This window comes from Physella acuta, unplaced genomic scaffold (assembly GCF_028476545.2).
Source record: "Physella acuta isolate Inbredline_101_S28 unplaced genomic scaffold, ASM2847654v3 ptg002071l, whole genome shotgun sequence".
NCBI classification, from domain to species: domain Eukaryota; kingdom Metazoa; phylum Mollusca; class Gastropoda; family Physidae; genus Physella; species Physella acuta.
In genome coordinates this window covers 89,221-107,378 of record NW_026733573.1, presented here as the reverse complement: position 1 = coordinate 107,378, position 18,158 = coordinate 89,221, and the positions used below count along the sequence as shown (strand labels likewise).

Here is an 18,158-nt window from a genome sequence, read left to right as displayed (position 1 = left end):
TGATACATCTTTTAAAAAATTATACTATTATAATTTTTCACAACTTTTAGCCTATAAAAGCAAATGGTCCAAAACGTACAAGATCATTAGATGAACGAACCAATTCTGGCATTCCAGTTTTTGTTCAAGAAAGATTTGAGGAAAAGAAACAGAAGAGGGTATGAGTTTATACATATAATTCTATTTATTTTTAAAATTTAAACATTTTAAAATTTGTAATAATGTTATCTATTTTTTAAAGAAATAATAGATTCTCTAACCATTAAAAAGTAATACCCATTCTTAAATTCTAAAATTAGAATGAGTATCTTGAAGCATTGACTGCTGCATACATCAGCAATAACATACCTATTTCTACTGACCCAGGTAAGATTATAAAAGATCTTTTTTTTTTTACATATTTCAGAGTTTTTACATAATAAATGTGTAGTTGATAGTTTTAGAAATTCACTAAAGACTCAATTAGAGAAATTCATCACCAAAAAACCATCTGATCCATTATACTAAGAACTGAATACTATTTATTCATGAAATTATTTTTTTAAACATTCAAATGTACTGAATCTTAAAAGACCATACATTTTAAAATTCTGTTAAATTCAAAATTTTGCATATTAAATACAATTATAGAATTGTGGCTCTTCAAACTTAAGGAAACTTTTTATAATATTTTTTGCAAACTAAAGGAATATAAACTTGGACTTGAATATAAAAATGTACAAAGTTTTTAAAAATTTGTACTGTTTTTGTCAAAAACAACAGCTTTTGTAAAATTGGATTGCAATCAAACCAAAGGTATGGGATGTAATTGTTTCATATTTTGTTGGTGTTGCTTTAACAGCACCGTTACATGTTCATTTCATTTTCTGATTAAAAATTTAAGTTCATTTACTCTACAGAATATGGACTTAGTGAGCTTAGAAAAAACTATTTAAAAATTGAATAATCAATAAGTAATGCAGGTTATTGTTACAATTGGAATTATTCATGAAACTTAAAAACCCAACAATTTTTAGTTTTTGCTTTCTTTATAAAAAATATGTCATAGTATTTTTTTTTTAATTTCCTTTTGAAAAAAAATTGTAAATTGTTTCAACAAAACTAAACTTTTTGGATAGTTTTCAACTATTTTAAAAGTTTCACTTTTTTTTAACTATAGTGTTTCAATTCTTTAAATCTTTTTTATGATATTTAAAAATAAATTTTATAGATACATTATTCTCTAATAAAAAATCTGTAGTTCTCCGTATAACTTGCTATAGGATTCCTTCTTTTATTATGTGTTAATTACAAAGATACTTTTTCGTAAAAGTTAGATATTTTTTATTTGGTAGTGTTTTTTTTCTTCATAATTAGATCTACTAGAATTTGTAAAATAGATGGTTCAGTAGATAACAGAACTAGCAACATTTCTGTAATAAATATTAGTCACTAACATTATTGATTAAATTGTGTTGTACTGCAAACAGTTGTAGAAAATAGGAGAATTTTCTACTGTATAATCTGTACAGTTTAAAAAAATGTTTAAATGGATGTTAGCTATAAGTAGCTAATTTTTTTTATTAATTAAATAGTTTTTTCTTATGCATTAGGTGAAACCGAGATTAGTATTATCTCTAGTGGAGATAGCCAAACTTTGGAAAAGAATGACTCTTGTAAAATGCTTTGCTTTTATATTATTAAATAAATCTTTAACATTGCAAACATATTCATCTATCTCTAAAATGTTACATTGTTTGGAGAAATGTATTCAATATAATTTTTACAATAATTAAACAGTTTGACAGCACAAAGATAATAACCTTTTTGATTTTGAAGCAAGTTTCATTGAAAAGTTAACATTAAAAGTAATACATTTTTATACAAAGTTTTTAAAAAATACTTTAAGTTTAAAAACATATATTCACTTAATTTATTTATTGCAATGGATAGTATCATTAATTTTTGTTTTTAAATTCTTGTTAATACTCTGTAAATTAATTGCATCACCTTTTTCTGTTTGTTAATGCAATTGAATCAACGATTTTTACTAGTGATCTGTATTTGTTGTAAATAAATGGTTTACATCATTTTTTAAAAATGATTCATTAAATATTTGCTTTTTTGTGTAAACAATAAACTAACAATTTTACTTCATCTTTGTAAATGAAATTACTAAATAATCTTTTTATTAGAATTACACACATTACATAATATATGTAACTAAATAGGTGCTGATACTTATGACTTTAGAAAAATTAAAATGCCTGTTTAGACTAGATCTGGATGAAAAATTCAAATTTTAGTTCATATTACCAGCTTCAAGATTTAAATTTTATAGATAAAATTGCCTAATATTCCTACTTTTATGACCAAAAGAATGCAAGTGATATTTCCTTGAAAGAAAATAATTACAATCTAAACAAGCAATAGAATTTTCAACTTTTAAGTTTACTTTTTACAGTTCATAATTCTTATTTCTTTTTCTTTGCTTTCTAATGTAGCTTTTTCTATACTAATGATTGCAAGTTGTTTATATTTTGAATTCAATAATGATACATTTTATTTTGAGGTAATAAATTTCTAATTTTCTAATTTAAAAAAATGATAGCTTAAAACATACTAAAAAACTAAAATAATTTTGTAACAACAATATAGTATTAATTTAATGGTATTGATTTTTTTTATATAATTCAAAAATATACTTTATGTAAATCATCTCATAAGTTAAACTTTTTACAATTATTTTTATTTATTTTCTATTTAAACACTAAGTTAGAACTTCTTTAGTTTAGACATTTTCATATTTTTAGCAAAAATATTTTTTTTTCTTATATTTTTCTTTCATTGTCACGTTATTTTAGTTGTACATTTTCGCTACTCTGGCACCACTTCAGACCGTCCCAATCAGCAACCTCTCAATGGGTTGCCTGCTCTCCGTGAGCAGCCCCTCCCATCAGTTACCCACCCTGATGGGGAAGGTAAATTGTGTTGGCTCTTTTGAATGCTTGTGATTTAACGTAGAGGTGTTCTCATAACAAGTACAATGTAAAGTAAACTATTTACTCAAAACAATGCTAATGATTTTAGCTTTGTCGAGAAGTTTGTTGTATAAATGATCTGATTTTCACTTGACATAATGGTGACAGGTTCGTAACCAGGATTGCTGTTTCTTCTAAACAGTGGTGTAACTACTAAACATGCTTGCAATTTGAGATGTGGAGCTCATCTTTTAAAAAGTTTAATTTTTATTATTTTAAGCACAATTAACTATTTGTTCAAGGAGCTAATACACACAAAAACTGCTAGTCCCTGAAAGCTGCACCACAAATTAACAGTGTTTATACTCATTTTAGTTAGTTCTTTTTTTAATTATGTTACTAATTTTAATGTACACATTACTGTCACGTCCCTGCCTTTCTTAAGATTCTTACTGCACATTAACCTCACTTTCTCTCCCCCCCCTCTTCCCCCCCTCCCATACTTTTTAATTTGTCAAATAAAAATAACTAGAATAACAATTGTTGTAGTTTTGACATATAAATTTCTGCTAGTATTTTAAAAAAAATGCTTCTTTAAAATATATTCTTTATCAGTGTGCAGTATCTTTAAGCTACATGCCTTTGAAAATAATAACATTTAGATCTAAATTAGCAATATTGATATGTTTTCACATCATTTTTCCACATTGCTGAAATTTTATTTCATTTTTAAAATATAAATGATTCTAGAAGAAATGTTATAATGATGATAGGTTTTAGATGTCTGTTACTAAATCATGTATAAACACACTAATAGTTTTATTAATGTTATCTGATTTCAATTAATTAAAATAATCTCAAGGTAAATTTTCTACGCATTTTTTAATTTAGCATATGCAGATTCCACACACATTAAGTCAGTGTTTCATGATCTTGAACTGAGAAGATTGACACCAAAATGGCTGCATGATGCAGCTACCAAATTGTACCGTGGTGGTAGTTCAAAAAGAGGTAGTCAAATCCTAGGCTGTGCATGCATTTTTTCTCTTCATCATGCCTTCATTGCCTTTGATTACTTACTATAGTTCCCTTCCATTCTAAAATATATCCAAAACAGTTTAATAATCCTGGAATATGCTTGCTTTTTTATTAAAATATTATTGTGTGTACATTAGCAAATACTAATATATTCCATAACATTACTTATTTTCTAAACTTGTTAGTTTTTCTTTTCAGTGTTTGTTCCAGTTTTAATATATCTTATTATATAGATAGAAAAATAGTTTAATAAAAAATCATAATAGGCATGTGAAGTTTATAATATTTTTACTTATCTGAATTGGCTGGCCTCATATTCTAGAAGTGATATACTTTTATTGAATACTAGTTAATTTTTTTCCTGTATTTTTAATGATTTCTTTCAGTCACCCTTGTTTAAAAAATGCTCTACAAACATTTAAAACCGTATAAATTTTATATGAAATAAGCAAAAATGTTTTAAATTAAAATGTTTATATGCATATCCATTGTATGAAATTACATCCACAGGCTGGCATTTGTTTTATAGTTAAGATTTTTTTCAATGGGTTCTTTTTAAACTGATATTATACCTACCCATTATTCTACTAGTGTTAAAGAACAAACAAATTAACATATTGATAAACCTACACTACATACATTTTACATAGGCCCAACTAATAATTTTTAGTATAGGCTACTAAACGCAATAATATGTTTGGAAACCTTTACTTTTTCTGCACTTCTTTTCAATTGCACAAATTATTTTTTTATGATTTAGGTGATTCACCAATTAAGATATCCCGTCTCTTTGGGAGAAGGGAGTTGAAAACACGTAAGGTTCTTGGATGAACAGATATACATACATCTGTTTTTCTACTGGCCAGGGGTTCAAAGGCTTTTACTTTCTTTACCATAACGGATTATTTTAACTAACTAGTTGAAATTTAGTACTATTTAAACTTAATCTTTCTGATGCTTTTTTTAAATTTTGTTTTTTTTTGGACATTACAGATATTTTAAACCATCTTCAAATTCGCAAAAAGCAGTTTGAGTTATTTTCATTTTGACCTTGCTGTAGATTAGAATTGGGCTTATAACTCCAATTATTGTTAATTAACACATAGATTTCATTGAGTGGGACATGGGAAAATGTAGTAAATAATTGTACACAAATCCATGCATAACCGAAATTAAAAATTCTCGTTTATATGATTCATTTGAACTTGTTTTAGTTATTATTTAACCAAAGAAAATTGTATATATCTGTCAAAATATCTTAAAGTATGCTTAAGAGAAACAATTCTGTATATAGACCTAGATGGCTTGAGTTGATGAATTTTATGGTGAAGAGGATAGACAGTTTTTCTTGTTTTTAGATTAGTATAATGATAATAAAACTTGTCTACAAACCTGGGGAATTTTTACTTTTAGGACAAGGGAATAATCAATTAAGTGTAATGAAAACATTCCTTGTCTGGCTTAAATTAGTAATGCTTATTTATTTTTTTGATAACTAGATTCTAGAAGTTTATCTAACATGTAATACATTTTAAAAAATAAATCTGCATAATTTAGAAGCTATGGAACTGTATTGAGATCTAGTCTTGGCTTTAAAGTTTAGAAGCATTATTACTATCAAACATTTCCTTTTCTTTATTATAATTTTTCTATTTAGTTGAGCTATTTTTTAAGCTAGAAAATAAACTTAAAATTATATATGAGCATACTTTATAAGATGTAAAACTGTTATTTTCTAAGTTGTTAAGACTTCAGACTTCAGGTGCCTTGTGAATTTTCATTTGCTTATTCTAATTTTTAAACTTTTAAATTATAAAATACATCTTTAATTTATAAGATCTGCAATTTATTTATATTCTATTATTGTTTTATTTAAGAAAATAATTTGAACTTCCTAAACTTTGTTCTAATGTTATAGAAATGAGATATCTTTACTAAAAGACATGAGTAATACTTTATTGATGCTGTCGTTGTTTGAATATGTTCTTAACAACCTTTACAGCTGATGCTACCAGCATGGAGGAAATGTTAAGATCACAACTGATCCAGCAAGCTTCTGTAAACCCAATCAATAGAAAGCACAAGCCGCATCTCTTAGAAGTATCTGCTGCTCAACAGAGACAGACTGATGCCCTGTCACGTGATAAAAACAGTCCAATGAAAACCGGTTCAAATATAAATGATGAAGTAGAAGAATCCAACAAATCGAGTAGGAAATTGTTCATTATTTTTAATTTTAAAATTAGTTAGTTAGTTGAGTAGGAAATTATTCACTATTTTAAACCTTCATTTTTTAAATATGAGCTATGGAGTAAGAGTCCATCAAAATGAGTTGAAAAACTTTTCTCTATTTTAAATCTTTAATTTTAAAATTAGTTTTGCATATTTGTCCAGCAGGCATGGGCACTATAAGGATCATGTTACAAATGTGTATTTAAAAGTCTGTGAATAGTTTTCTGAAAGTAACTCATGTTTGTCTATTATTTAGGCTTGACAGACTCCTCAGAAATTGTAACCAAACCTCCTGTGTCAAGCTACACTGTGAGTACAGTGAGGGTGACACAGACATCAACTCCTACCAGTTCAGAAAAACTTGAAGAACCAAGTAGGTTCCTACTTTTGTTTATCAAGGGAACAAATATTTTCAAATGCTGCAATACTTATTAACACATATATTTACGATGTGTTGAACATTTCTTTATACATATTAAAAATACATATTAAAATATATGAGCTGCAAAGTGAATATGAGATTAATATTTAAAACATAAACGAAGTTTGTTTTACTTTTACTAACTTTCAGCTTTTAAGTGGGGATATACCAAAATATGCATTTGATAAAGATGCTTGAGCAAGTTAACAAGGATGACAGATAGTTATTATTAATGGATATGTTCACACAACATTTATAAAGGAAAATAAGTTTGCTTGTTGTTATAATATATTTCATTTATTTCAGTAGCAAAGAAATTTGCACACAGACGTAGAGAGAAAAGTGGCAGAAAAAGTAGAAAAGGTGTGTTTGTTTATGTAGTTTTCTCATAAGCATTTTGTATTTTAAATATTCACAAAATTCCATGTTCCTAGAAGTAAAAAAATAATTTTTGTTTTCAAAATAAAAATACTAGAAATGAGAGAAGAAGATGAAGAAAATGATCGTAGAGCCCAGAGTACCAGTGATCTGTCAAATCCTAAAGGTATTTTATATAACAATTTAAAATGTTTAAAACATAATGTGTTGGCCTTTCATGAAATAACAGCTTTAAAAAGAATGCAGTAGTAATACAATTCAAGTGTCTTACTGCTGATACCATTAACAATGGGAAATTAAACAGATTTAAGTTTTTTCGTGTTTGTAATTTCATGTTGTTTTTTGCCTGATGAATTTAGTTTCCCAAGGGCAACCCATACGCTCAAGATCTGCCAACACTAACCATTATAAGTCCACCCAGCTCAGCACCATTGAGGAGATTCAGAAATCATTGCAGTCACCAAGAAATGAGCCAAGTGCAGTAAATACAGCTGGGTGAGAATCTGCTATAAAAATAGTTTCATTAGTAGGAAGTAGTAGTAAGTTTTGTTGCTGAATAAGAACTTAAAGTAATATTCAACATTTTTGCATATTCTGCATTATATAGTGTTATTAGTGTTAGTTTAATATTATAAACATAACTGTAATTTAAATATATTTTCAAATCAGTGATATTATTAAAAAACTCATAAAAGAAACTAATGAGGAGATTCATGACCTGACTAATGAAATTCAGGAAGATATTGAGGTAAGGTTTTAAAATACATAATGCTAATTTGTGAAATTATCAGTTAGATTGCTTTTTAGAATGCTATACATTTTATTGTTTTTATCTTTATTTTACTAGAGTATTTATTAGTTTAACACAAATTATATCAGGGGTGTAAATACAAAAATATGTGTGATGTTATAGCATTTGTAAGCCTACCTACATCCTTCCTATTGGTTCCTTTTGGTTATAATATAAATATTTTTAAGAATATAAAAAATATCTGATACCTTATAAACAAACATAGATGTTATCTAACATGGTTGCTTTGATATATTTTAATATGATTTGTTCAAAGCCACAATAAGTTAATTTCTTCTGATTTGAAATAGGATTGTTTCATTCTGGTATGACACTTTGGTTTAAAACTAAATTTTTTATTTACAGAATTCATATATTAAATTAATAAGTATAAATATTAACCTTTTTTTCTTAATTAAATTTTATTTATAATTTAACTTTTGGTTTCAAATTATTTCATAATTTAAAGATATTAATTTTGTAATGTTAACTAATATTTGGGGAAATTGAATAACAAACTTTCCACTTCACTATCTAGAAAACAATGACATACAATTAGAGGAATACTTTTACATATACCTTAAACTTTTACTGTATTCATACCTGATAAAATGTATTACATAAGGTTAAATGTGCACACACAAAAAATTGAAAATACTTTGTTTTTAATTTTTTTAAAGTTTAGGCTATTTTACTATAAAGTAACAACATTTTATGTTAAATGTATTGTTTTTGTTTATAAACTTTCTGAAAATTCAAAGACTTGTGAAGTCTCTTTTGATTTATTGTTAATTACATTTAGGCATATTGAAACAAACACTTTTTCAGAAAAAGAATCATCAAAAATCTAGATCCTTTGCCAATCAAAAACAGCCAAAAGAAACTGAATTGTCTAGGGCAAAGCCATTCAAAGATAGCACAGGGACTGTTGCTGTACCATTTCATGCCACGCCCATCTCCAAAATAAAAAGTACAAGTCCTAATTCAACAGTACCAGAACAGAGAAAAAACAGCAGAGAACTTGCAGATGATAAAACTGAGCTCCCAACTATGTTGTCTCAACCATCAGTTTTCAATTTCTCCAACCAGATCAAGCCAGTTGAATCTATGACTTACTCTTCATCATCCCTGTCGACACTAGACCCAATAAAATACATAACAGAGTTGAGATCAGACACTGTAAACAACAAATCAAAAGAGAACTCTTCTAAGTCAAGAAATTTACAACGCCATGCAAGCTTCAATTCAGCTGCAACAGGTGTGAATAAAATCAACCCTGGTAGAAACAACTCCAACCTCTCCAACTACACAGCCAGCAGCAGTTCTCTACACATGTCTGCAACACACAAATCTGTCTCGCCGAGCTCTGATGATGCCAGCCCTGCTGTATGGTACAGGCAGTTAAGTTCTATCAATGCCAACCAATACAGCAGTTACGGTCATAATCCTAAAGGGGTGAAGCTCAACAGGCAAAATTTGGTGTTTAAAAATAGTGAAAATGCTGAATTAGCAGATCTTCATGTGAGTGATATAAAGGAAGCAAGAAGCACTGCAGATCTAGGGGAAACTGGAGAGGTAATTGTTAAAAATCAAGCCATGTACAGGCCTTTATTTTATACAGCTGTAGTTCTTAATGTAGTGATAACAAGGGACTGAGCATTTAAAACAGATGATTTATACTTCTACCAAACAAAAAACACCATGATCAGTTGTAAGGAGTTCATAACTTCATTTTTACAAAAGTTACGAACTTTCATTCAGGGTGACTAACCTAGAAAGAAAGCATGCTGTAGTTAAAGCAATGCTAACATAACTGACTCATTAATGAAAATAAAGATACACTCAACTCAAGTTTTTTTTAAACTATGACCCTAATTCTGTAAAAAAAAACCCATACATTCTAAAATATAATTTAGTTACTTTACACACTGTAATTTATATTTTTAAATTTGTATAACCAATTTTTCATTTTTCTAATACAAAGCAATTTATTATTAATTTTTTACCCTTCCTATCATATTTTTTTATGTAGCCACATTAATCGCTAATTTAGATGAGTCTTTCAAATAAAATTTCTTTCTGTGCTTTAGCAAACTCGTGCCAGATCTGCTAGATCTAGCAGTCGTCAAGTAATTGGTAAGACATGGACAGCTGAGAGTACCTGTTATTTTTCTCTGTGTGTCTTGCAAATTTTGGTATTATTTATTTCAAAGCATTGGAAACTAATTTTTTTATGCATGTGGAATTATTTTTAATTGTTTCACGTCATTATACTTCAAGTTTTTAAGTGTGCCTGTATATAAATATTTGTTGTCTCCCACCAAATCACATTATTATTTACTGTATTTTGAATATGTGTTTAAATATTTATTGTTTGTATTTATGCATGAAATCCCTATATAGTTATTTCCACTGATTATATAAAACACATTCTATATGTATGTCATTTATAATTTAATAGAAATGGTGTAAAAAAAACTTATTAAAATGTCTAATTAAAACTTAAATTTTAAACTTTTATTTTAAAAAACATTAAAGTAATCTAAAACATTGAATAATATTAATATAACTGCAACTAAGTAATCGCTTTATACTGTTTTAATCTCTTCTTTTTTTCTTTGGCTTAATGCATGTATTATATAATAAAAACATTTTGTTTTGCGACTAACAATTTTGTTAATTTTATATTAAACATTTTCATGTCTTTGCATATTTATCATTGGCAGTGAAACAGTATTATCACATGTTGTTTTCCAGTTCTGTCTAGCTAATTCCATTGTTTAACATGTGTCCCTAATAATATAAAATCTATTTCACATTGAAATAACCTGTGTCAATGTTAATGTTTTTGACTTTGAAGTTAATTGAAAATTCCTGATGCAGTTTAAATTTTCTAACATATTCCTGGAAATAGTTAAATATAAAATCATAATGTTTGTTCATCAATCAATCAATTAATCTAAATCATCCCTTAACCCTGGGGGTCATTGGGGCACCACAGTTGATTTTTTTCATAATTTTTCTGCTATCTGTCTCAGTCCCCTGAGTAGTTCTACAACGGACAGCTCAGTCCAATCTTTGATTTCATCCATTCACTGAATTTTTGCCTTTCCCTTTTGGCACAGTGACCTGTATTATTGTTTTGGATAGGCAGTTGGTTTACCAACTTAGTTTTCTTGTTCTGACAATGCAGTATAAATATTCTTTCAAAAACGATTTTATTTACTGTTTATTTTTTGTAATTTTAACCAATTTTTATCTATTGGCACAACCCTAATTTTTATTTTGCTTATATTTTAATTATTAACACAAATGTTTACTTTATCTGTGCATACCTTATTAAATTAACTATATATAATATATATATATATAATATATATATATCCTTAAATACTATACAACCAATACTATTGTTTGATATATATTCCTGCAAGATAGTTTTAATTTTTTAAGAGAACATAAATCGGTCTTTTTAATACGTTTTTGTCTTGTGAACTAAGATACAGAAAACTATCAATATTGGTTTTAAATTAGATCAGTTGAGGGAATTGTCATAAAATAGTGTTACTATGTCAGAGGTTCGCACATTAAAAAAAAAATTTTCATATTTGTTCCAGAAACTGTGCCAACCAAAATCTCTTTGATGATATGCCAAGATCACCAGGAAAGCTCTGCCCAGTTTCTTTCTCATTCCAGGCAGGGACAAAGATCATCTGTATTCAGCAGACAGCAAACTCGAAAAAAATAATTTGAAATTGGTGATGCTGTATTTTTAAAAATATTATTTCAGTTCTTGGGGCTTTAGCTGTGTTAATTACTGGGTTAAGAGTTGACTAAATAACTAAAGTAAATCTACTAAGTGAAACCAATTAAGAATAAAAATATAATTATTTTCACCAAAACTTGTTTATTGCCTACATTTTTAATATTTATAATAAAATCAACTTTTAAAATTACGAGAATTTTTGCTGTGATAATCTTTTAAATTTTATATTCTGTACATTTATATTCCTTTATAATATGAATGTGCTTGTTGCAAAATCAGTTTTTTTAAATATATATACAATATTCTCCACCTAAAATATATATTATTAAAGAAGCTATTTTTCAAACATTATAATTTGTTTTTAAAAACGATTGCATGTTTAATATTCAAGGAGTCATTTGTGATATGTATCACAGGTACAAAGTATGGACATGATTTGTTTTCCTGTTGTTTTGTGGATAAAACCAAAATAAAAATGTTTCAATTGCTACAATGATTTTTCTTGCATCAATTACTTTGTATTCAGTTTCTTTTTATCATTAAATTGATGCTACCTGTTAACTTAGGGATTATTAGATTTTTCACAGCTAGTATTGATGTTATTGCATCTCATTTTTATAAATAATGAAATTTTACACTATTTACAAGGGACAAAGTCAATCTTGCCTGATCGTAATGGTCATTGTATAAATGAAAATGGTAGTTTACTTTAAAAAGAAATAATTTGGCTCCCATTTTTCTAAATCATAAATGTATCCAGCCAGCTGAAACATGTTATCACTACTCCCTATCTTCACAAGATGTGATTCTACTAAGAAAATAATGCACAAGACAAAAAAAATTCGAGATAATTTTAGCCATTTTATTTTGATTTCACAACATAAATATTACATTAATGTTATTTGACTGTAAGCAACACAAAATGAAACATTTTAACCTGAAAGCACAATAAATACCAGTGGAAATATTTTCAAGTTAAAAGTCAAACTTACTATAGTTAGTTACCAGGTACTGTACCATTTTCCCCCTTGTTCTTAACCCTCTAAAAACAAAGTTGTTAAATTTTATTTTAATTGTAACAATGACTATTAGAATATTAGGATGTTATCATACATAAATAAAAATTATCTTGTTAAAACTGATACCAACCCCTCACTGTAAAAAAAAAGTATAAATCTTATGCTTTAATACTATACATAACATCAACAAATTATAAAAAGCCTTTGTAAGATGAGAAGAAATAATGCAGATTTTAAGAGTCATAAAATATAATTTGATTGTAGGTATTGAAAAAAAAAATGTTCGAAAACATTTTTAAATTTTACATACAAATTCAGTTCAATGTTGAAATATTTACATATTAATTTCACTTCATTGGACACACTATATAAAATGAAAATGTTGTGAGTCAATTAAAATGATTATTTTGAATATACATTTACTTACTGACTAACTTATAAAGAATGGAGACTAGCGAGAAAACAAATTTCAATGCAGGTAAGCTACTTCACCTTCACACACATCATGTACATGAATTGAATACTTTTAGCAAATTAATACAATTAGTCCATTACTATTTAGGCTGCAGTTATTTCATTAAGGTGTGGAGATCGTGAACTAAGCCTCAAATTAGTGCTTAAACATTTTTTTTTATTAAATTAAACATTTTTTTTTAAAGCTCTTATTCAGGTGTATTGCTGACTTAAAAAAAAAATTAACTACTTTCAATTTTTTGTTGTTGCTTTTACTTAATGTTTTTGACTGGCTAATGAAGGCCTTCATACAGTTTATCCTAAATATGTATTTATTAATAGTGGTTGCATGGCTAGGTCATGATACACTAGATAGATCTTTTTTAAAAGTATTCTAGCTTTGGGTTTAGGTCTATAAACCACAAAAAGAAAACCAAATAAATTTTTTTTAAATAAAAAAATGTAAGTACTGCTGACTGAAATTCCGACAAAATCTTAAACAGGCTTGTTGCCTAATAGGTCTAAATGAGTTTAATTTTAAAAACAAAACAAATAAAAAAAAAAAAAAGAATGACAATGATACTATAGGAGATTGTGAACAAAATCAGCATACAATAAACAGACAAATATTGTCTGCAGAATAGTGCAGGACACATTATAAAATAACAGCTTAAAAATTGTGCCAAGCAAATGGCAAACAATTTAATGCCCTTTGAGACATCTAAATTGTATACTATTGATCATATTATTCATCAATTGAAAAGCATAGAATGTGTTTTGTTTTGTAAAAATATGCTATTTAACAGAAGAAACTAATCTTGGTACCATCACAATGTACACACTCCTATTCTAAAATCTCAATGTAATCACCTTGTTTTAAAATAAAGCCCTGGTTTGCCTCCTACTAGATAGATCTTTAACTCCTGTAGACAAAAAAATGCTTACTTAAAAAAAGCTGATAAAATTAATTTAAACTCTACTGTACTGGATTTGGTTACGTTTAGAATGTTAAGTATAAGATAATTTATGATGGGGAAAAAGAGTGGTATAAATTATATTATCAATATCATAATTTTTAAAAATTGCAATTTTCTGAAAATGATAAAACAATACTACTCAAAATGTAATACTTATATTACCTGCTGCGACTTCTCCTGCGAGGTGACCCTGAAGCACTTCGGCTCCTAGATCGTCTGCGAGGTGAGAAAGACCTACAAACAAAAAATAAAGAATTTTACAAAATAATTCATCTGTGAACAGTACAATGATGCTGTTTTAAATAGTGTGTAATAGTTTCGGCTGGAGAGAAGCAGAAAGCTATGACCTTGAACTTGAAACAGTGAAGAAGTAATTGCTGTTACCATTGAGTTACAATCTTACTTACCTGATAAAAAAAGATTTACTGCATATAATTAAAATTACAACAAAAGAAGAACAAATATAACATTGGAAGTGAAAACACTTAACAAGACGAAAAAAATGGCATATTAACATTTTATCTTCTTGCTTCAGGAACCGGATGATTAAATAAGAAAAAAATTGCACACTTGAGTTGAATAGCCTTTAAAAAAAGTGGGTAGAAGAGAAAACTGCAGTCTCAACTAAGGAAGTAGAATTCAAGTCACATGAAAATATAGAAACAAAAAAAGCAATGCAAGACTTGCACAACATACATTTTAACCACTGTAGACAATAGTAATGGTCAGAGATATAACTTCATGATTAGATATTTTGGTCAAAATAACTCTTTCATCTAACTAGTGAGAAAATTAAAAACAGTATTAATCATAAAGCCAGAAAGTTTTTTAAGTAACAAAAGTAAACACTAAACATTGTGATCATACCATTGTACAACGAAGAAACCATAGGTGGCTTGATTGTTGGTTGGCTGAATTTTAAAATGAAGATGAAGATGGTGGTAGCTGCGGTAGCAAGTTCATACAAAGTTGCACTTTTGAAGACCCATTTCATACCAGATACTATCATACCCATTAATAGTTTAATGTGGACTATTAACTGTTATACAACAGTTATTCATAAAAAGCTGACTAGATTTTTAAATACTTTATTTAAAAAACTAGATCAGATAAGCTAATTATATACTAAAGTAAAAGGGACAAGAAGAAAAATGACTAATTTTGTTCTACTTGCATTTTAAATCTTATATATTGGGTAGGAATCATGGAAGGGCAATGCAGAATATGGCAATTGTTGGTGGTTCCAGGCCCAATATCAAACTCGGTGTTTAACTTTGCCAAACCAACGAAGCAAAGGCGAAGACAAAAATGCTTAGTTGGGGACGCTGACAGCAGCTACGAAGTTAGCCGGAGTTGGAGAAGGACTAGCCACTGCCAGAAGAGTTGGTTGAGTTGATGATGTAGTTGGGTGGTAGTAGTAGTAGTGAAGAAGGTTGTGCTAGTAGTGGTTGTGGTGATGTTGAAGCTAGGTTGGCTGGCGATGATAAGCCCAGCTGATGATGATGATGGGGTTCCTGAAAGATTTTTGCCAGAGAAGAAATAAAATCATTACAATTATAATTAAAACATCCAGCTAAACAACAAAACATGAAATTACAAACAAAATTTCTATTTTAACATTTGTAATGCAAACATCTAAAATAAATAATTTTATAAAGAAAATTGGGAATTATCAAAACTAATACAAAAATTTAAAAGTTAAATTTTACAAAATGAGTAACTAGACTTAAAAGAAAAATAACTCAAAAGCAAACTTAATGATTGCTTCAAATATTACCAAATATTATAAAATATGAAATTGCCAGATGGGGTGGGAGCGCTTTTAAAAAAAGATTTAATTTTTAAAAATAAGTAAAAAGCAATAAGGCAGTCAAATAAATGTCTTGCATTTAGAGCAAACTAAAGCATGCACATTTTTTGTATCTACAAACATTAATTATGAATATCATGTGTATACTTTAGAAGTATTAAACAAATACAAAATTAATACTTATAATAAATTATAAACCACTCTTTATCATGCTATAACACATAAAACTTTATACCTGGATCTCTTGCCTCCAGTGCTCCCACCACTTGCACGGTAGTTGTCATTTTGCTGTCTACTTCCACTACGGGGAGGCCCTCCTCTATTACCCCACCTGGATCGACCTGATGACATCTCTACTCGTACGCGCCTACCATTTATTTTTCTACAGAGCATAAAAATTATCAATTACTCGAGTGGTCTAACATACAGAACTTATTACAAAAATATCAACCTCATGAAACAAATAAATGCAAGAGGGAGACAAAATAATACCAAAACTTATAGCAAAGGCGTCAATAAGATTAATGTCTAAATGTTTCTAGCTGTATAATAAAGCTTACGATCCATCTAAAGCTCGAACAGCATCTTCTGCATCTCGACTATCTTCAAACTCAACAAAAGCGAATCCAGGGGGTTTGCGAGCTACCCATACATTTCTCAACTGGCCATATTTTGAAAATTTCTCTTCCAGCTCTTGTTTTGCACAGCCATATCCTAAGTCACCAACATAGACCTTGCAATCTAAACTCCAGTCTCTCATGGGTGCATTTCTTGACATAATGATAAATTATTTCTTGAGCAATTGATCTGGAAAAACATAAATAGAGTAAGGAATAATAAGACATTTTGTCAAGGGCGAGTGTGGATTAAGTCAACTGACTATAGCAGTGCATTAGGTGATCTTCATGTTTAGGCCTAATCAACAGTGGACACATTTTATTCAATTTAAATAACCCTTTTATAAATGACTAAGCAAAATTTATCTATCAGTAACCCTAACTAAAAAAACAGTTTATTTAGGGCCTATTTGCCATTCAATTTCACTTTTAGATTATTACAACATTGTTTGGCTTAACACACAAATTCACATGCTTTGGTTTGTAATGTGTAGTTTACAAATTATCAAAAATAGGCCTAAGGCATAGACCTATCTAAATTATTCGTCTAGATTAGGCCTAGGCCTAAATAATTTTTAAAATGAATTTTCAGTAGGCCCCTTACATAAAGCCACTTTTAACAAAAAAAAATCTTGCACGTTCCATTAAAATAAATGTGGTTGTTTGGTTCTTAACATTATTACTAATTAGAGATTTAGGCCTAGGCCCCAAACTATTTGACTTTTTTAGTATTTTGGGTAACAAAAAAAAAACATTTTATTTTTGTCATCATCATGTGATAATGGTGGACACACATCATACTGCTCAATAGGCTAGAATAAATTATATGGAAATATAACATATGCGCAGAGAAGTAATAGATCTAACAATAATAATAATGTGATAGCAGTAACAGACAAGTCACAATATCAATGATTCAATATGGTCAAGGTGGGTTGGCATGGTTGGGTCAGCAAATCTCATGGTTAGCTGCTAAACCAAAATGTTCTTATTTGCTCACTACCGCTGTGTACCGGGCAACAGTAATCAATCTAAGAGAGAAAACTACAAAATCACACAACTGCTGCCTTGTTTGCTCATGGATGGACAAAGGGCGGCTTGACCCTGGCTATCGAAGCAAATCCAATAAGAAAAGCATGTTTTTAAAATATTTCATTTCTGATTTTTTGCAAGCGTTAGCTTTAGTTTTTTTTTATATGGTGCTTGTGAATGCAAAATTTACAAAGTTTTTCTTTCTCCATAGATCTAACTAGATCCCTAGAATCTAGATCTATCAACAACACAATTCATTAGGCCTAATAATTTTGGTAGGCCTAAATTAACGATTAATGACTGAATGATCGGTGGCGTTTTGTCGTTTTGTCAAACGACACACCGTCGCCAAGATGCAAGCAGTTGAAGCAGTGAGTGTAGCAAGTTTAATTTGACTTGATTCGAGGTAAGTCTAGAACTCTAGATCTTATGGTGGTTAAGATTAAAGATTTATGATGTATTGAAATATTCGGTTTCTTCTGTACGCCTTATCTCTTAAACCTATACGAGCTGCATTGCGCTAACTTAATTTAGTGAAAACAGTTTGCATTGCTCTACCTGTGCAACCGTGTCGGAAGTAATCTTAACATGCAAACCAATATGGCGATACCGCTAGCAGCCAGATTTTTAAAGCTGAAATGTCTATCTTCATAGCCAAGGCTAGG

The 18,158-nt window shown here is 28.7% G+C and overlaps 2 protein-coding genes across 26 annotated transcripts in view; one reads left to right on the top strand and one right to left on the bottom strand.

The window, feature by feature from the left end:
• Nucleotides 1-12,078, top strand: part of LOC131932003 (cytosolic carboxypeptidase 2) — a 30,797-nt gene extending 18,719 nt beyond the window's left edge. For 9 of the 24 annotated variants that reach the window (XM_059288857.1, XM_059288858.1, XM_059288867.1 and 6 more), the window contains 17 exons: nt 51-158; nt 300-366; nt 763-795; nt 1,593-1,655; nt 2,844-2,960; nt 3,852-3,971; nt 4,759-4,812; nt 6,001-6,207; nt 6,487-6,603; nt 6,958-7,014; nt 7,127-7,195; nt 7,389-7,524; nt 7,699-7,777; nt 8,131-8,145; nt 8,648-9,394; nt 9,910-9,955; nt 11,437-12,078. In XM_059288857.1, coding sequence (XP_059144840.1) covers nt 51-158; nt 300-366; nt 763-795; nt 1,593-1,655; nt 2,844-2,960; nt 3,852-3,971; nt 4,759-4,812; nt 6,001-6,207; nt 6,487-6,603; nt 6,958-7,014; nt 7,127-7,195; nt 7,389-7,524; nt 7,699-7,777; nt 8,131-8,145; nt 8,648-9,394; nt 9,910-9,955; nt 11,437-11,567 — 2,166 coding nt within the window. In that variant the 3' untranslated portion in view covers nt 11,568-12,078. The remainder of the gene's footprint in view (nt 1-50; nt 159-299; nt 367-762; nt 796-1,592; nt 1,656-2,843; nt 2,961-3,851; nt 3,972-4,758; nt 4,813-6,000; nt 6,208-6,486; nt 6,604-6,957; nt 7,015-7,126; nt 7,196-7,388; nt 7,525-7,698; nt 7,778-8,130; nt 8,146-8,647; nt 9,395-9,909; nt 9,956-11,436) is intronic. The other 15 variants (XM_059288859.1, XM_059288866.1, XM_059288868.1 and 12 more) reach the window with 15 other exon arrangements.
• A 355-nt stretch (nt 12,079-12,433) lies between these two features.
• On the bottom strand, nt 12,434-18,108 carry LOC131932002 (RNA-binding protein 1). 2 transcript variants are annotated; one of them, XM_059288852.1, is made up of 5 exons: nt 18,052-18,108; nt 16,405-16,651; nt 16,080-16,226; nt 14,197-14,268; nt 12,434-13,980 (listed from the first exon to the last, which is right to left on the bottom strand). In XM_059288852.1, the coding sequence occupies exons 2-5, from the start codon at nt 16,620-16,622 to the stop codon at nt 13,974-13,976; spliced, it is 444 nt and encodes a 147-aa protein (XP_059144835.1). In that variant the 5' UTR covers nt 16,623-16,651; nt 18,052-18,108; the 3' UTR covers nt 12,434-13,973. The 2 variants fall into 2 exon arrangements, with proteins under 2 accessions (XP_059144835.1, XP_059144836.1); XM_059288853.1 differs by lacking the exons at nt 12,434-13,980; nt 14,197-14,268 and adding an exon at nt 15,210-15,548.
• Between the last annotated feature and the right edge of the window lie 50 nt (nt 18,109-18,158).